General features: G+C 29.2%; 3 protein-coding genes across 3 annotated transcripts; 1 reads left to right on the top strand and 2 right to left on the bottom strand.

Annotated features, from left to right (window-relative positions):
- Nucleotides 1-1,440: 1,440 nt before the first annotated feature.
- On the bottom strand, nt 1,441-7,048 carry LOC111030024 (serine/threonine-protein phosphatase alpha-2 isoform). Its single transcript, XM_022309329.1, has 7 exons — nt 6,994-7,048; nt 6,740-6,871; nt 4,904-5,134; nt 4,628-4,842; nt 4,447-4,560; nt 4,240-4,383; nt 1,441-2,528 (listed from the first exon to the last, which is right to left on the bottom strand). Exons 1-7 carry the CDS (start codon nt 7,046-7,048, stop codon nt 2,430-2,432), a joined length of 990 nt encoding a protein of 329 aa, XP_022165021.1. The 3' UTR covers nt 1,441-2,429.
- Nucleotides 7,049-10,736: 3,688 nt separating this feature from the next.
- Nucleotides 10,737-17,374, bottom strand: LOC111030057 (probable ATP-dependent RNA helicase DDX55 homolog). Its single transcript, XM_022309374.1, has 11 exons — nt 17,088-17,374; nt 16,915-17,025; nt 16,543-16,821; nt 16,255-16,463; nt 16,017-16,196; nt 15,829-15,920; nt 14,545-14,750; nt 14,295-14,469; nt 13,682-13,808; nt 13,315-13,612; nt 10,737-11,065 (listed from the first exon to the last, which is right to left on the bottom strand). The coding sequence occupies exons 1-11, from the start codon at nt 17,190-17,192 to the stop codon at nt 11,021-11,023; spliced, it is 1,827 nt and encodes a 608-aa protein (XP_022165066.1). The 5' UTR covers nt 17,193-17,374; the 3' UTR covers nt 10,737-11,020.
- Nucleotides 17,375-18,912: 1,538 nt separating this feature from the next.
- On the top strand, nt 18,913-20,763 carry LOC111030080 (zinc finger MYM-type protein 1-like). Its single transcript, XM_022309415.1, has 2 exons — nt 18,913-19,201; nt 19,466-20,763. The coding sequence occupies exons 1-2, from the start codon at nt 18,913-18,915 to the stop codon at nt 20,761-20,763; spliced, it is 1,587 nt and encodes a 528-aa protein (XP_022165107.1).
- The last annotated feature ends 399 nt before the right edge of the window (nt 20,764-21,162 follow it).

Raw genomic sequence — 21,162 nt, 5'->3', positions numbered from 1 at the left:
CCACAGATTCTGTGATAATACCATGATATGGATAACCGGGTAAGATAACCCACATGACTCTGACGTCACGAGCGCAACAAATATACACTGAAGTAACAACACATGTGGATTGTGGACATGTGGTGCACAAAAAATGCCATAAAGTGTTCGATGTTCAATGTGATCATACAAAACAAGAACGCAATACACACGAACATGATATTAAAACAAAAGTTATTTTTATCGGGGTAATTTACTATAATGCTGTTACTCTAAATCACAGACCGCATACTCATCGCGCATATTATATTAGAAAACAATTTAATCTGTGCTCATATCCGGAACATTGTAGAAGTTGCCATCGAGAATAAGAATCAACTATTTATTCTAATTTATCTCGATGGTAGTAATACAGCATAATATGATAGTTATTATTCTACAAATTACACACTTACATAATACGTTGAGTCTCAGAGTTGACGATAGTAATATGGTGCGTCCCGCGGCACCCACAAAGCTCCGAAGAACACTGCACTTGCGCACTATAGCGACAGACAACAGCCCACGATGGAGATAACTCAGATAACGCGGTGTGCCTTGAGCCGGACGCTTGTAGTCAGTACTCAGTTGTCAGTAGTCACTGTGTAGTGTCGTAGTCAGTCATAAATTTGGAATTTGACGTCATTTAGGGCGGGATGCGTCCGCCAGGTGCGCTAAGGCCGATTTTTTAAAAAATACTGTGTAGCAGTATAATACACATTTTAAGTATTTTTAACTTTAGGAACAAATATAGCTTACTTCCTCGTCAATTTTTTTTTAATTTATCCGTATACCTGTCGTGTAGTATTGACGACTACGTTTCTTTCTAACAGAGTTAGTCATAACACAAAATCAGTTAAATTTAATAATCTAGTCTGTGGTTAGGTATATTATAAGAAATAATATAATATTTATTTATAGTTAATAGTCGCAATGATCATTGAATTCAAAGTGAACACATAAATTACAGATAATGAAGGTAAACTTGAATCCTTTTTGTATTCTCTGAACCTACTATAGAACGGATTTCCCCATTTACTTTTGATCCAGCCCGATCAATTTTCGAATGTATTCAACAAGATAAGAATATGATACCTACATTGTTTTTTTCCAACAGTCGTATTGACTTGTGTTTAATTATTTTAATCGGGAAAATAAGGGGCAAAATTTTCGATCGACCTTTTCAGTGGCAACTACCATTACCAAATCATTCACAAAGATTACAATCAGGTAACTATAATGTTCAGAAACCATATATAACACCCATATATGCTAGGCCTAATAAATAGTCAAATATATATCCAACAAGTAATTTCTGTTCTTTTGTAATGTTCAAGATTGGCAGCAAATATATTTTAGTCTTTGGTATTTAATTTTTTTTTTGTTTTATTTATAAGGAGTTCAACAAACAAAAACACAATATTTTTTAATTTGGTTTATAATAAAATAATACATACGCTATCAACAAATTACAATAAGTGTTACGTAGGCAAAGAATTTGTTCATTGCCAAAAAAAGTAATCCAAGAAGTTCATTAAATAAATTACATTTTGCTACTTTTAATGTATTTGCATTAAAAATTTAATGCAAAACGTACATTTATAGTATAATTTTAAAATTAATATATTGATATTTACATTGCATGTGATTTATATATTATATCAATTGGGATAGTATTCAACATTTTCATATATGTTTTATGTTCTGATTTACGTATTTCTACTGAAAATGTACAATATAACGTTATAATAGTTTTATAACGAAAGTGTAATCTAAATACACAAAACAATAAATAACAATAATTATTATGTTGTACTTAACTTTGGGATTTTGATTTTTTAATTTTTTATAAAACAATAGTTTTATAAATACATCTTAGTTACAATAAAATAAATGAGCTAAAAATGTCTGATAAAATAACAAATATAGTTGATTTTATGATTCAATTGTAATTTATTTAGAACTATTCTAAATAAATTGCAACTTCTTTTTTTTTTTTTTTGTAGAAATTGTATGCAGTTTAAAGTATATGGACAAAACTAAGTTAGCAAAAATAAAATATAATTTAAGACTTAAACTAAAAACAAAAAAAGGAAAGGAAAAAACGACCGAGTATGAAAAAAAAATAAGTGCAAATACAATATATCAATAATAATATTAAATTATTAAAAAATACTCCAAATGACAAGTTAATAAAATTGATCTTGAGATTTTATGTTAACATTATATGATGGAGTATAAAGGTACTTAATGATATAAATACATTATTATTTAAACTAGTTACTCGGTATAGTTTTTTTTCTATAAAAAAAAATTTCATTTGTTTTTCATATTATATAACATTTAATTTTTAAAATTATACTTTGTTGTTGCATACCTAGATATAGAAATATATATTGCATCAAGATGGGTTATTTTTTATTTTTTCCTTGTTTACCAGATCCTCTGGGTGGTGTAACTGGTCTGCCTGATGACAATCCTCCATACATGTACTTTCGTTTGTCGGCCGGCTGGAATGAATATTTATAGTTTAAACAATTAATTTGACTATGAATTAATGTATAATTATTATTTCAATACTTGTTTGCATGTTAAAGTTAGTAATTAATAGGTACTACATAAAATATTTCAACAAGAATTATTTAGTTTTGAGTTAACAAGTTAAACGGTGGGTAAAATAATTTAATTCATCATAACTGTGTCAAGATATAGAGATTGGTTACCTCGAAGGAGTACATACAAGAGCAGAAAATTTAGCTATTGCCATTTTGCCTGTAGGCTGACTTTCTTTGTCGCTACTGAAGCGACTAATTGTCATACTTTAAGACTTAACTAGCAAGGTTACACCCAATTTGCAGGTACTTTAGAGATTAGTTTTATCGGATCGTTAAACTAAAATATAGACTAGCTTAATTTTCCACTGCCTCTTTAGTTCTTATATATCTGTGATAGCATCCTGAGTATGACTATGGTATTATATGCAGTTTTTTAAAGACAATATCCTTATACAGTATACACAATTCTTATTTTTATTACTCATACATATACACTACTGAACTACAAATGCTTTTGCAAACAGGCCAATATCCAGCATTATGAAAATAGTGAGTTAACAATCAAATATTTAGGAACTTTTCTGTTTAACTAGACATCCTTTTTCGTCAGTTATAACATGTATTGTTAAGTATGCTGATATCAATCTTTGGTGGGCTCATTTACTTGTAGTTAATTCATATTTATAGTATTTTCATATACACTCGGCATGGTCACTTACTCGGACAATCAATATCAAAAACATCCATTGACTTGTTGTTTAAAACTACCAGTGAGTCCCAGACTTTAAATAGCTAACTTAAAAACTAAGTATGACTTCCAAATTCTGACTTCACCATCGTTTTCAGCATGCTTATTAATCACATATGTTTAACATCAAAAATTGAACAAAAAAAGGGTGTCCAGTAAAATAGGAGTATACTAATATCTATATAACTTTAAAAATCACGTAATGAATAAACAACAATAAACACTTATCATGCTACTTTTATAGAAAAATGTATTAATACCAAGTTATGGCCAGAACTCTGTATGAATACATGTTAATTACATTTAAATTAATAATAAAAGGTAGGAATTGACATACTCAGATGATTTGGGACTCTGCTCTATCATAATTCGTGCAGTTAAAAAATTAGGTCAATATGAGAAAATAAATGTGAACAGCTATAGGAAAAGGTTTTAAAAGATTGCCCCATTTAGACTTACTAATTAGACAACGGAAAAGATGCATTAGCATCATAGAATTTTATGCGTCTCCAGTATTTGAATCTATCAGTCTTTAAAACAAATAAAACAAGTTTAAGAGTTATTTTTAATTTAAACTCTTTTACTATTATAGTTTTACATTTGTAGGGATCAATTTTCAATTATCCAATATGTTTTTAAGTTGGTAATTTAAATTTTACAAGATTACCTATATTAAAATCATAATATTCAAATTACTTTAATTAAAATGTCTAAAATAATATTTTTTACTTAATAAATATACACCTAATACTTGTTAGTACATTATTTTAACCAATTAAAAAAAATATAATATCTAAACCAAACTCACCCTAACACAGCTATGTCCCTTTTTAAAGTTAATGATATTTCATATTGTTTCAAAAAATATTAATTGTAATAAGCTCCAATTTAAAGAAATTAATTTAACAACAATCTTACCTTTAAAATCTGGAATGAGCACATTAGAGTTTCGTCGACAGACATCATTGCTCCTGCATTGTCAAACTCTCCACAATAGTTTGGTGCTGAAAATAAAGTGACCAACTGACGCTTTGCAAAGAACTCATAACCATCCTCTACAACCTAAAAATAAAATTACAAAATAAATTAACAATATGTTATTTAGTTGTTAAAATATTTACAAACCTGGTGAGCTCTACATATGAGATCAAAATCATGTTTATGCAAGAATTTTGTCACAACTTCAGCACCAAATGTAAATGATACACCTCTGTCATTTTCTCCCCAGCCCATTGTATCCTTTAAAAAATCACACAGTTAAATATTATTAATACATTTACAAGTATAAATAATAAAATATAATTACTTTGTCAGGATCAGACCAAAGCAAGTCGCATAATAGTCCCTGATCAGGAACATCTGTCGGCCTCATAATCCGCCTAATTTGTTCCATTGATTGCAAGTCAGGACTAAGACCACCATGACAACAAAAAATCTTTTCGTCAACAATTGCTGCCACAGGTAAACAATTAAAACAGTCCGTAAATATTTTCCAGAGCTTTATATTATACCGCCGTTTACCTAAAAACAATTTAAATAAATTATTACATAAGGGCTTAGAATTTGTTTGATGATTACTTACATTCATCATAAAATCCATATATTCTGTTTATACTAGCGCATTCGTGATTACCACGTAAAAGGAAGAAATTTTCGGGGTATTTTATTTTATATGCCAATAACAGACATATCGTTTCCAGAGACTGTTTGCCACGGTCGACATAATCACCCAAGAATAAGTAGTTTGACTCGGGTGGAAAACTGCCATACTCAAATAAACGCAGTAAGTCATAGTATTGACCATGAATATCCCCTTGAAAAAAAAAACAATTCACTTTAAATCAAGAACATTTAAAGCTATGTACTGTATAAGTACATATATTAATATACCTATATATATTCATATTATACAAATATTAAGTTGCATGTTAAATGAACTAAATATCAAACAATCTAGAAAATTTTTTAAGTATACTTATAACGTATTTTTAATTTTTAACAATTGTACATGTAGTATATTGTATTACGTTTTCTAAAGCATTTACATATTTCATTAATTATTCAATTATTTTAAATCTTATTTGTACAAAATATCATAAGTGACTACTTTTTTAACTGATAAGAGTTATTACAACACAAGAAACAGATAAAAATATCTAGGAAGTTTAAAACACTAGTATATTTTTATGTTTTTTTTTTAAACTTTGATTATATGTAGGATACTAATCTTAAGAATATTTATGAAATTTTATCATATTTCCCACAAATTCTTATTTAAAAATAATAAATATTATACACTTAATAGCGAATAGTCAAAAATAAAGCTTTTAGAGCAGGAAATCTCAAACTTTTATAAACACTGTACCCTTTTTTATCAATACATTTTGTTGAGTATCCCCACTTAGTTACTAAACTAAAATATATGTAAAATAAATGTAAAGACTTTTAAAGAATGTTTCCCTTGTTGGTTTGTTGGCCAGTCTTGTACCCCTTAACACATTTTGAGTACCCCCAAGGAGTACGCTTACCACAGTTTGAGAACCCCTGCTTCAGAGTAATTACGGTACTTCTTTTTAAATTAATAACTGAACACATTAAAGGGTTTAATGCAGTTAAAGATTTTTTATCGACAAATTATGGACAGAATACACATTTACTTAGTTAAATCAATCATATTTTCAAATAATGTTGGTTTCCTTTAAATACAAAAAATATAACTACATTTTAAGACTAATTAGCTATGAAGGATACTTTTTGTTCATAAAATATGATATTTATTCCAATTTAATTTAATAACTACACCATCTCAAAAGACAATTATCAGATGACCGATTTATGTCAGTGCTGCACATCTCCCACCAACTACCCGTTGTTAGCGTGATCTTGTAGTTCTCAACATGCGAATCACATTGTCCATGATGCGCGAAAAGTATATAAATTGTATTTGTACTCAAACATTTTAGAGAAAAGAATGAAGGATTTAATAACTTATCAATATTCATATATTATGAAATAGTTGATTAAATTGAATAAATAATTTTAAATTGGAGTATTTCAGAATAACAACTACAATATTGTTCATTTAAATATTTGAGATAAAATAGCATTAAAAATGAGTTTAGGCAAGAAATTTGATTCTATTTGTTGTGCATGTACTTAATAAGCACAGAAACAACCACTACATTGTATTTGTTTGGTGGCGTATACTAAACACGATATTACAGTGGACTTTTTTTCCGCTCACCATTTACATTGCACATTTGCACGTTATTATAGAATACGACTACAAGATACCCAAACAACACACCGATTACAGTAAACAATGTACCTGGCAATAATAAAATCAGTAATAGTTAGGGGGTATGGCCAACAGGCACGTAAACACGACATCCAGAATCGGAGCGGTGGAGGTACTCACCACATATTTTCAACGGCGCCTCGAGCTCCAATAGTATGGGTTGCGACAGGAAGATCTCCCTTGACTTGAGGCACAGGCCTCTAATTTCGCCTTCGGACAGCTGAACGTTCTTGCCGGGTCTAGCACCGCGCACTGTTGAACAGTTACAACAATTGTTACAAACGAATCACCATTGGTCCAGGGAACTGACCGAAATGGGTGTCCAAAGACGGACGGCGGAATCGCGTTCGCGATATGGCCTACCGGCGGCTTACCTTCCAAGAGTCTCGAAATTATGTTGTCGATGTTCAATTTGTCACTGTCTGTCATTGTTTCGGCGTGCGCGGTGTGTATGTGTCGTGATTATTGTCGTGCCGGAGTCCGTGGTCGTGGTGATAGTCGTAGCCGCCGCCGCCGCCGCACACGATGCTCGATGGGATGACCGGGTGCGATGTCAAGCCGGCGTACGAGGTTCAGGTGCGTGCAATTGACGCGGACGCTGCTAGCTGAGAGGTACGCGGATTTGCCTTGCGGGAAGCCGAATAAAATTAATAAAATAAAATATTTTTGTTTACGTTATCGCGACCGACGAAAAGGGAACGCCGTCGTACTCGTCCCGAGTATGTAAAGTGAAATGACTGAAATGGCGTAGTTCGGACGTTACGTCATCAACCATTTTTTTCCTCTCTCGCTACCCCTCCACCGCACCCGGTATCGTTTATTCTTCCAAGACGGGTACCGAATACCGACCGTTTTTCAAATATCACACGAAACTATTACGGTGGTGGGGAACTTGGGGTATGTCATCTGCGTCTGCGGCGGCAACGGCGTCTTCTTCCTACTTCTTTTTAACGAATTTTATGATTTTCTATTCCAAAGAACATATTAATAAGTAAAAGAAAAATAGGTGTATGAATTATTATAGTAATTATTGGTATTATTGGTATAAGGTACATACTACATAATTATCATTTATCAGTAATTGACAATATTGTACTTTAAAAACCCGATTTTGTAGATAGTGACCATTTATTGTTTAAATATACAAATAGGTACACCTCTGTTAAAAACTTTGCACAATGAAAGCTGCTCCGGCCATTGAAATGCTTTGATACGGCAACAAGTAACAACCCGTTTAACGAGTCCGGAATACGTTCACGATTAATGAGCAACGACTGCGAAAAATTGGTTTCTATAGATTTGTTTTCGCTCCGATGTAGTAAAAAATTGAAAAAATATTTATATTCGTACAATATTCTCAACGAGACGCGACTAGCACGATTCTAATCCTTTATAGTTTCGCATACCTACGTATGTATTAAATAATTACTGTGCAGGCGTAAACAGGGACCGAGGTCGCGACGGGACCGTACGGTTAAATTTTTTTCTACGGAATCGAGACTTGTCACCTGTGTGATTCTATAGTGGATAATCGCCGTACAGATTGGGACCACAGATCATAGATAATAAAGAAATTATTTATCTTTATTATCTATGCCACAGATATCTAAATTATCAAATTACAGATATCTGTGATCGAGACGGAGAATCGTGGAATGATGAATGAATGATCGAAATAAACCATAGAACTATATAATCTTAGTTGTATCTACTACCATTGATAATAAAATATAATCAACGCTTACTACCTATCTGCATCATAGAGTAATTATAATATAAATATTATTTATTATATTATAATATTCATCATAGACTCTATGGTCTGCATCTTGGATAAAAAAAGCCATTGAAATAGAGCTACGGGATAAAAAAGACACGGATTTATTTTTGTACCAAAACAATTTACTACAAATGTCATGCTAAAATGTACAATTATTTATTTTAAAATGTAATACAATTAATATAATTTAAAAAGGTTATAGCTTAAAATACGCGAAATATTTTGAAAATTAAACTATATAATTTAAAGAAAATACCAAAATACGTGTCTTTTACGTGACACATTTTAAGTCTCCCTAATATTATATTATTATTAGTACGCTATACTAAATAAACTACATTGTCTGATCATTTTTCACTATTAATTAGACTAATCTTATCTTAATCGTATTACGTATATACCGACGTATTGGTGTTCATATCATGTAGACAATAATTTGGAACACAAATGTCTAGATGGAAATTGAACAAATTACTGCGTGATTGTGTCTATAATATAGCAATATTATTATAGGTTGACAGAAATATAAGAACAAATATGCCACCGGAGGCAACAGATTTGGTAGATTATTTTGGTATCACGTATGTCCATGGAAAGTGTTCAATATAATCCAAATAAAGGTCCCCACACACTGCAGCGGTGGCGGTAAAATTCTCTTGTCTTGGCGGTGCCGTCGCGGTGGCGGTAAATATTGTGTCCGGACTCATTTCACCGCCACCGCTGCAGTGTGTGGGGGGGGACCTTAATGGTATCAGATTTTGAAATATTCTACCACTCTATAAACCATCAATATGGATTGTCCATCAAACTACCCTTGATAATGACCATCAAACCAACAACCAAACTGAAGGGTGAAACCATTGGTTTTCAAAATTAGTAGGTCACAACCATCCTTCTATTTGGACGTTAATTTAAAAAATGAGGTTAGAGTTGTCTTCTGACGATACAAAGTTAGCCCAATTTGCTATAGGCAATTTAAATAGTAAAAAAAAAGCTTTTGAAAACATGCAAGGCAAATTATTTAAAATATGTAGGGATAAGTCATGGCTTAACACACCGGAACATAGATGAATATTTGACAGCTATTGTTTACACAATAAGATCAAAATAACTTTTTTTTTTATTATATTTTAATTTTATATTTTTAAATTGTAGATTGTAGTAAATTGTTTTGGTACAAAAATAAATCCGTCTTTTATATCCTATGGATTTTTTACCAATGCCTTTTTTGTCCGGTTACCACCTATCTAGTATCTATTATTCCGTGGTGTTATGAATGATCGAAAAGTATAGGCTACAGTGCATCATATAATTAATAAGTCCATTGTCTATGACCCAAGTCAAAAACACATTCATGCATGGTTGAAAAACAAAACGTTTTCTTAATCTTAATTTTCGGTGGTTCAACCTTAACTTTAATAAGTTGTTTGTAATAGACAATAGTATAATTCTAGAACTCAGGAGTTAATAATTAGCACTACACTGCATAGGGCGTAGCACTACAATAAATAATTATTTGGCAATAAATTCTGATGACGTATAACGTATTAGGATATTTTTATAAAACAGACGGCAAGCATGTATAAATAATAGAAAACTGTAATACGACTATTTTAATGTTATTATTTATTTACTGTAAATTTATTGTAATATAATATATTTATTATTTACATTGTCGTTTGTCGCAAGTTGCAAACTCGCAATCGTAATGAGGGACGGACAACGGGTGGGCACAGTGACAAGTACAGCAATTATTCACATTAGGCACGCAATTATTGTTTTTGCCGAGAAAAACATTATGGTATGAAAGCTGCTTCACTTTATGAAGTATTTCGTGCTCCCGAATTGTTATAGGACAATAATGTAAATAATAAACCGTAGGTACGTCTGTAAATGTTACACAAACAGCAATTAGGTACTCAATAAACCTTATAACTCCAAATTTGGGTTGCATTTTGCATCCCCTAATTGTGTTAATGTACGTGTGAACTGTACATTTTTTTTCTGTTACACAATAATGAAGTTAACTTTAAAATTAGATATAGGTTGAAATTACACTTTCACAAACTCGTAAAAACTTGTAAGAACTTAAGCCCGAACATATTCTAAAATATAATAGTAGTGAAAAGTGTTTACATTTATGAACAAAATGAAATTAGAAAATCTTATGTCATATACACATTTTGAACTTTGTGCTTTATCTACATATTATATTATTAAAGATTCATCCAATATAAAATAATCATTTCAGAGCAATGAACATTAAAATATAATATTATAAATTTATAAATGATAATATTATGATCCATTGAAGAACAAATAATATTAACAATAATGTAGCCTTGACTCTTGACTCTTGAGTATATTATTTAATTGAATTTAACTACACACTTCCTTGTTTATTTAAGAACATTTCAAATATAAACATACCTTCAATATAGAAAATTATTGTTTAAAAATAATAAAATAACAAGATCTATTGGTTAGATATCAAGATCCAATTAATTCTTGATATTTTAAAACTATAAACAATAAAATAAGCATTTAAAAAAAGTTACTGTCATAACAATAATTAACATTGTTTTATTTATAGTTTTATATAATTAAATACAATTACATTCTTAAACATCTTCTCCAAATTCCATATCAAATTGTTCTTTAGATATCTGAAACAAACATTCAAGAAGGTACTTAATAGGTATTTCAAAAATAATAATTATATTTTATTAAGAGACCCACACGCATCTGTCGTCTCTATTTTAGTATTTTACTAATGCATAAAATATATCAACATTTATATTCAGCAGTTCCAATGAGTATTAATTATATAAATATTAATATTTTATATGGTCATTTAAAAATTAAAATATTGAAAGACACCACCCGGGGAACACAAAATAAATAATGTTCTCACATTTGAATTTGTTAATAGGATCATTCTAATATTTAATATAACCACAGGCATAAGGATATAAGTTGGAACCACAGGCATAAGATATTATTAGATATATCTTAGCCCCCGGTTGGAACTACTGAACATAAATTTAGGTATATCATACTATGTTACATAGATAGATACAGCACTTACAGACACAATAACTATAAGATAATATAAATTACAACACAATGGCATGCATCAAGTATGTATTATAATTTATAATATTTATTGCTTATTTCATTAAAGATAAAATACGTAATAGTATAATAGTTAAATTTATAAAAGATACAAATAGGTGAGAAAATTTACATCATATAACCGGCACTATAAGTGACCCTGGTGGCCTGGTCGTTATGTATTATATTCACTAGAGATGATACAAATATCAGTATGTCACCCCATGTTGACAATATCGCTGTTGAATGTTGTACAGCACCACTAAGTGACACTCTCGCAAAGGATAATTAATAATTTAAATGTAAATATAAATGTAATTACTTATGGAACCAAAATGTTAATGCACACTGTATATTCATTTTAGTATTCATGATAAATCATATTTATATATTATAAGCTATGTGCACAACAAAATTGTAAATACATAGTCTAGTCACATAGGCAGAATGATGTTTTAATGACCCAATTAATGACCAGTTATTTAAAAATGTTCAAAGTATCATGTACTCCCTTCAAATGAGTTATATATTAATTACTTTAATTTAAAATATGTATGATTTCAATTTGCAAGTTTATGTGTAAAACTTTTATGCCTTTTTATTTACGAGTTTATGACCTTTTAAACTGTATTTTAATAAGTTGATTACAACACTCAAAGTTTGTTGTTAAACTGCCAATTGGCATTCATTTTTCTATTTCAAACATATAAATAGACCATTTTGTATTAAAAATTCTCAACAAATTATTACAGAAGTTCATTAAATTAAAAAATATGTACTATATAGTTATTGTTTTTATTGTATTATAGATCTCTGCTGTTATAATACTGGCTGAAATGAAAATTATTTACTAATGGATATGATTCTAAAAACCAGGATAATTTTTATTAAAATGTCATCACCATTATAACACATATTTTAACAGCAGGTATAAAAAATGATAGGAGTATTAAGTAGGGACACATTTGATAACTTATACCAATTTGTAGATTTTAGAATCAAGATTTTCAAAGAAGAAATTGGAGTGTATCGATTTTGAGTGTTCAAGAGTTACATGTGCAATATAAAAGCAGTACATGCTGACCTGTATTGGACTCAGACTCCGATATGAGTCGTTACATAATTATTGCCTATTGATATGCATCAAATTTTTCTTCTTGAAAATCTTGTCTATTTTTTAAGTTTTCGACTTGGTTAACTTTTGTACCAATGGGATATAAAATACTACTAAATTTTACTATTAATTTTATAACATACAAATTAAATATTTATTACGTTTCAATAAAATTAATGAATCCTCTGATTATTATTTTTAATTTTGATAAGAAAGAGTACCAGTGTACTACCTATACGATGCAATGGTTCTATTCATTATAAATTAGATTATGAGTTATAAATAACACTCTGTTAAATATTTTCCTACTACTTTTTATTAAAATATTTTGAATTTAGTTTATATATTTTTTATACTTTTAAGTTGCATAGACATATTTAATTTTTTTATATTAAGCATAATATACATCATGTATATTTCAGCAGTCTATTATAAACATGTATTATACTCTGTTCAACTTGGAACATACTCAGCAGCTGAATTATGCACAGGGGTAAGTTTCATAAAACGGCAGGTGTAAGATTCAGTAGGGTCAACAGGCAACACACAGGGCCTGACAGCTGTCGGATGAAAATTGTTTGTTGCCAAGTAGAGAAGTTAAGAAGTTAAGAAACACTTAAGTTTAAACATTTTTTTACCAAATAAATAGAATTTTTTTATTTACTGTATGAAATGTTCAAAAATTACCTTTTTATTTTTAAATTTTTTCATTAGGGCAATATCTTTAGCTAAATCGTTCAAATCTTCTTGACTGAAAGCCTGTTCTCGTTTCTTTTTTGCCTTAGCTTTTCCTTCTAACTCCATTTGTTTTCGTAATTCTTTTTTCTTTTTACGTTTTTCTCTTCTTTCAAGTTTTTTCTGTTTGGCATCAGCCCATGCAACAGTTTGTTTTAACCCTTTTTTATGTTTCATTTGACCAAGCCAAATTCCAGTTTCCATGTAATTTTGTAACTTCTTTTGCCGTGACTCTTCTCTCTCATTATTTCTAATTTAAAACATATATATTATTATAATGAAAATATTCAAAGAATCTACTCATCTGTAAACAACTTACTGGTATTTAATAGAATTGAAATCCATATCAACAGGAATAAAATCACTGGTATCCTTATTTTTTAATTCTGGCATTTTTGGGAGTCTTAAAAGACCAAAGCCAGTTGCAAGTTTGCCGAATTCCAAATCTGTAGATAACAAATTAATATAACAATACCTTTTTCTCAATGTAATTTAAAATAAATACATTTTAAATTATACACTCAACACTTTAGATATTAGATTTTACAAGTATACAATAATTATCAACTTATTTTATGCTTAATTCAAAATAAAACAATGACTAAAATCAGAAATATATATTTTACATGAAATGGCTAATAAAATATAATATAAGTCAGCTATAAAAAATTTACCAACATTTAGATAAAATATAAAAATTACGTTAAACATACACAAAACATTAGGCTACCAGTCAAATCAACATTCATATCTCAACGTATATCCGTACTTCATGGTTGATAATATAACACCATTGTGTAATATTATAGTATCACATTAGATATAATTCATCATAGCCAATAGTAAGTAATAATTAATAAGTATAAATAGTAGTTTTGGTCATCGTATTATTTCTAATAAGTAATAAAGCATCAGTCACAAAGATAAATTACCTTTTATACGTAATAGTAAATGACATTCGTGTTTTGAATAAGCTTGAATGTAAGATACAAATGCTTTATTAGCTTTATCAAATATTGTTCTATCTTTGAGTTGACGCTTTCTAACTTTTTCTACTACAAGATCCAAATTTTCAACTTCTAATTCAGGCATCAATTCCAATATTACCTAAGAACATTTATAGTTTATACACATGATATTGTAACATATATTCTATAAAATTAGTTCCTTTTATATATTTACCTTTTGATTTGAATAAATAAAATGTATGTAAGCATCTTCATTTGGCATCAACATAACTAATGAAGATCCACTTTTACCTACACGAGCTGTTCGACCAGCTCGATGTACAAAAGAAGATGCATTATTAGGAGGATCATATTGAATCACCCAATTTACTTCTGGTATGTCAACACCACGGGCCATTACATCGGTACATATCAAAATACCTGAAATATATGCATTTTGTTAGTAATTAGTTTGAATATATTAACAATTTAATTAAAACAAGTAGTTAATATAAATAACAGATGAAACAATCATTAGATTAACCATTTCATTTTAAGAGATTTCAACAATAAAAACAAAAGTTTTGTCTAACACTATTAAATATTTGTCAATGAGAAACAAAGCTTTTGTTTTATTTCTGTGATCAGTGTAAACAAATCATTAACAATAAATACGGTGTGTCCCTTAAAGATTTACCCATTGCGATATCTCCTGAAATAATGGAGATATCATAAGTTGTGGTTCTTTAATAAAACTCACAAGGACAATAACTAAAAATATTTCATGTTTTTATTTATTTTAATATTTTGGTAAAAAGGTTAAAAAATATATTTTTTTATTTATTTTCAAAAAAATTGAAGATAACTATTCTGAAAATATTGACGTTCCAACATTTTATTTTCATTCATCTCCTGATTTTTAATATTTTTTCTAGTTTCGAGAAAAATTGTGGGCCTCACTGAAGACGTTTGCCGGCCGTCTGAGCACAAGTTATATGTTTGATCCTAGTCTATTGATCAATGGTGTTAAATAATTCAAAATTAGAAAAAGTATTAAAAATCAAGAGACGAATGAAAATAAATTGTTAAAACATTAATATTTTCAGAAGAATAAACTCGTCAAAATAGTTCAATTCAATTTTTTTGAAAATAATCAAATTAGAAAAATATTTTTTAACCTATTTACCAAAATATTAAAATAAATTTAAAAAATATTATTTATTTTTTATTTATTTATAAATTAATATTTATAGTTCTTGTCCTTGTAGGTCTTATTAAAAAACCACAACTAACGATATTTCCATTATTTCAGGAGAAATTGCAATGGGTAAATCCTCACGAAACACCCTGTATATACATCATTAGTAATGTACTAAATTTGTATATTTAATTGAATGTATGTAAATGAACAGATATTAAAATAACCACTATTAATTAGATCTGCTAAATTCACTGATCATTATAAATGAACTTCAGTTTCTTCTTCAGTGAAAATGATATTCATAATATTAATATTTACCTCTCTCAGCTTTCCAAAATAGTTCAAATATTCTGTAACGTTTATTATTCATTTTCCCATGTAAGCTGAACAAATTTATTTCAGGAATCAAACTACGAATTACAAAAATAAAAACTTTAAAATCATAAAGGAAACGTATACCTATAAAATGACACAAAATTCAAATCGCATTAATAATTAATACTTACCTTCTTAAAATTATTGAAAAGTATTCAACACAGGCACATGTTGATAAAAACAACATATATTTTGAATTTAATCCATTTTTTTTTAAAAAAGTTACTAAAAATGCTAACTTTTTATCGGCATCACATATTGTATAAAAATTTTTTAATGCTGAAGGTGTAGATATAGATTCAATTTGATTACTGAAAATAAATAGTAACTTATTATCACAGTATACAATTTAATAATATTATAAAATACCTTTTTGGGTTCAAACAATGTTTTTCCTTTACAATAACCATGATAGGATTTCTGAGTCCTGCCTTAACAAGCATTGCTACCTGTTTAGTTTGAGTGGCTGAAAACAAGCCTGTTCTTCTTTGCGTAGGCAAATATTGTAAAACAGTATTAATGGGCTTTTCAAAACCTAATTCTAACAGCTTATCAGCTTCATCTAACACCAACATTTCCTATTAATAAATTCAAAGTCATTCAATAGTTCTAATGAACTGTATGTATTTCATTATTTCAATGTATTCAACTTCTTACCAATGACTTAAGTGATTTGTGTAAATGAAAATTTGGTATCTTTCTAGTTAATAAATCTTCCAGTCGTCCAGGAGTAGCCACAAGAATATTTGCTCCATTTTTATTAAATGCTTTAACATCAGTTTCTATTGGATTGCCACCTAAAGTTAGCATCTGTGTAACACCTTCAATATTCTTCAAAAATTCAGCCAATACATGACTGGTTTGAGTAGCTAATTCTCGAGTTGGAGATATGATAAGGCCACCAACTTCATGTTTCTTCAAAGGATCACTGCGTTTCTAATAACACAATATTTATTTAAGTATCATACAGGTACAATGGTACATACAATATATTCTAATTGTTTTTGAATCATGAGAAGTAAAACTTACTAGAATCAATTCTAGCATAGGAACTAAAAATGCCAATGTTTTCCCGCTACCGGTGACCGCTTCTGCAGCAACATCTTTTTTTTTTTCTAAATAATTCTTGATAGATTCGACCTGAAACAATTATATTTTAATTATTAAGTATGTAATATTTTTGCTATGTTGCAAACTATTACCTGTATTGGTGTCATACATTTAAATTTAAAATGTTCTTTGATTGTTTTTAGAACAGGTTCAGACAGATTTAAAGATTCCCATTGCAAAGATGGTGCTAAAGACATACTTACATGTCTTTTATGAATGAATATTAGAAGGAATTTAATATTACAAAATGTAACTTTCACAAATTAGTGAATACTCAATTCTATTATTAAATATTAATTACAGAAATACTGAATAATACTGCCAATTGTCATATTATCTCGTAGCGTCACACGTGTTGTTGAAATACATTTTTATCACAGATGTCCGTGTTTTTTATCATATTTTCATGTTTTTATTTATCAGTAAATGATATTACACTATCACCTATAATTGTTCTGTACTATCAGTTATCACCAACTAACCTAACCTAACCGAATTCTATGACTTATCATAGTCTAAGACCGTGGCAAGGTTAGGTTAATAAGCTGGTTTATGGATAATATTATACCACAGACTCGGATTTGTTATTTACACGTACTTACTACTTATGTTCATTACTTTTTATATCTCTCGAAAACTTACTTGAGCGCCAGAGCTCCCTTGTACTAACAACGCCTGAATCAAGGAGACCCATTACCCCCACCCCTCCCTAGATCCGGAATCGTAGTAAAAAAAAGCGGGTTTATTAAGTTTAATCGTGAAATATCGATCTGCAACTCATAAAGTGAGAAGTGTCAAGAAATTCACTGTAATGGATGGTATTAAATTTAAAATTCAATGATATTGATATAATATCATTGTATACGAGAAACGATTCTGAGTGGAAACGGTATGTCAGTCTGGGATATTTTATATTGTTATTTACTTATTATTAATACGGTTACCGGTAAATTATTTTTCAGTGATGCTGGAAAAATATTATATAATATGCTACTGTAAAATTATTCTGTTTTGTGAACCGAATTACAACAAAATGACAAAAATCGTTATTCTTAATGATATGTAATTTTGTCTAAATTTGACCTTAAAAAAAGCTCTGTTTATGTTTATTTTTAGATTTTTTGGTTACAGAAATAACTACTTACGTAGAACCTTGTTATAAATTTTCAATACTTGGGTATGAAAGTTGAACATTTAATACATTTTTTAACTACAAAATTATATTTTTCAATTTGTTAAAAAATGTCCAAATTTGAACTTTAAATGCTTATAAAAAAAATCGTGCCTATATATTTTTAATATTTTTCAACTGCTATTGTAACAATTTATCAAAAGTATTATATTAAATTGTCATGCTTTTTGACCCAACCAATACAATTTTATGGACATTTATGAAAATGTCTGTAAACAGCTCAAAACTAATCAAAATGTTTTGAAAATGTTATCATGTGCATAGGCGTGCGCACGGGGTGTGCAGGGTGTGCAGCTGCACACCCTGCAAAAATGTGTGCCTACTTTAAATTGTTGATGAAACATTGTTTAATTATTTAAAAATGATTATTGAGAGTTGGTATAATTAATTCTGTATAATATGTATACATGTATAATATATAACATAATTATGTATTATACACTATTGTAAATTACATAAATAATAGTCCGTTCATCGAGATAACGCAATACCTAATAATAATATTTCATAAAGAATGGTTTAAGAGTTTCAGCTGGCTGGAATACAGCGTTAAACTAGATCGTGCATATTGTTTCAGCTGTAGAGTTTTTTTACACTCTAATGGAAAAAATAATGGACAATTAGATAAGACCTTCTCTCATTTGGGTTTTAATAATTGGCGTTTAGGAACTAATAAGTTTAGAACACATCAGCTTTCCAAGTCCCATATTAACAGTAGTACTTCAATGAGTAATTTTTTGAACTGTAAATCTATAGATGTTCTGATAGACAAAGGAAATGAAATTCAACTTGCTCAAAAAGAGAAACAAAAATTGCATAACAGACAAATAATGTATCGTCTTATTGATGTTACTTTATGCTTAGGACTAGGTGGCCGTCCATTTCGTGGACATATTGAAAAAAGTTCAGAATTACATCAAGGGTTGTTTTTAGAATTAGTCAATTTGCTTAAAAAATATGATCCAGTATTAAAAGATCATTTAGATAATGGACCTCGGAATGCGTTATATACGAGTAACCATATCCAAAATGACCTAATCTTATCAATTTGTAATATTATTCGAAGAAAAATTTCTAATGAACTTTGTGGAAAAAAAGTTTCAATAATCGCGGACGAAACTAGTGATGTTGGTCACAATGAGCAAATGTCTTTTGTTATCCGATATTATTCATCCGAGCAAAAAAGACCAGTTGAAAGATTTTTTTGTTTAAGAAGATTATTACATGGAGATGCTCAAACTATTTTTTTGGAATTATGTGATGTATTGAACAATATAGGTATTGAATGGCATAATGTGTTGTCGGTTTGCTTCGACGGTGCTTCTACAATGTCTGGTCATGTAGCAGGCGTCCAAGCTAAATGTAAAGAGATGAATTCAAAGCTTTTCTATGTTCATTGTTATGGGCATTGCTTAAACCTTGTGTTAGTAGATTCCATTGGAAAAGAAAACCGTGTGACATTTGATTTTTTTGGTACTGTTCAATTAGTTTACAATTTAATTGAAGGTAGTTGTGTACGTCATGCTATATTAGAGAAAATTTCAGCTTCAATGAATATAAAGTTAAAAACATTGAAGACACTGTCAACTACAAGATGGGCATGCCGTTCTGAAGCAATTGAGGCAATTAAACATAATTATGTAGCAATATTAAAAGCATTGGAGGAAATATCAGACTCAACAAATCTTCCAGATGTAAGAGCCAAAACAAAAGGTCTCATTTATTCTTTGAAAACTTTTAAATTTGTTTTTGCTATGTGTATGTTAAGCCCTATTCTAAATTTAGTAAACAAAGTTAGTGCTACATTACAATCACCTAACTTGGATTTACATACAGCAGTTACACTAATCATTGCTTTACAAAACTCTCTTCAAACGATGAGATCAGACAAAACATTTAATACAATTTTTGATGAAACTAAAGTGGCTTGTACTAAAATTGATGTATCCATACCTGAGATAAAAAGGCGTAAAGTATCAACTAAAGTAGATTATGAGCATCATTCGCAACATTTTTTTGAAAATACAAAAGAAGAAATGAAGATAACTGTGTATAACAGTGTTATTGATAAAATGTTAAATGGCATCAAAGTTCGTTTCAGTCAAGATACATTAAATTTAATCAATAGTGTTGGTAACTTATTAAAACTAGAAATAGAAAAAAAACATCTACAGACTATTTCTGATACATTTGGTTTATCTTTTGATCAACTCAACACTGAAGTCAGACTGTTTACACAAATAGATGACATACCAAGAGGAAGTAATAATAGTACAATAACTCAGTGGTTGAGTTGGATAACTAAAGATGGAACAGACCGAATGAGAACTTTTGAAAATATATTTAAAGTTCTACAAGAATTTACTACCATACCAGTCACTAGTTGCTCTTGTGAAAGAGCTTTTTCAAAAATGGCAATAGTTAAAAATAAATTAAGAAGTACAATGGCTCAAGAAAGGTTAGATGCCTTACTTACAATTTTTGTTGAACAGGAAATTGCAAAATCTTTAGATATGGAGGAAATTATTGATGAATTTAAAACACTAACACCAATACAAAGAAGATTACCATTATAAAATACCTATAAATGTAAATGCTAGTTGTATAATATGTAAACTAATAATTATTTTATTTTAAAATTAAAATTTATTATAAACTAATTATTATAATATTAAGACAGTATTTATCTTACTGAATTATAGTAGGTCAAGTAACCCTTACTAAAATAATTCTGCACACCCTGTGAAAAATTCCTGCGCACGCCTATGATCATGTGTAATGTGTATGCATGATAAACTAAAAATATGGTGTACATTTTAAGTACCTATCTACAGTTATTCGTTTTTGACAACAAAATTAGGAAATCGCTACATGGGAAATCTAGTGAATATCCAATGTTGTAAAAATTTCAATTTCAAATTCTCATTCAGATTTAATTAAACTTTCCGGTAAATTTTTTTTTTTGATATAGGTAG

This window comes from Myzus persicae, unplaced genomic scaffold (assembly GCF_001856785.1).
Source record: "Myzus persicae strain clone G006 unplaced genomic scaffold, MPER_G0061.0, whole genome shotgun sequence".
Classification (NCBI taxonomy): domain Eukaryota; kingdom Metazoa; phylum Arthropoda; class Insecta; order Hemiptera; family Aphididae; genus Myzus; species Myzus persicae.
The sequence above is the reverse complement of the archived record's forward strand: the minus strand, read 5'-3'. Positions and strand labels throughout refer to the sequence as shown.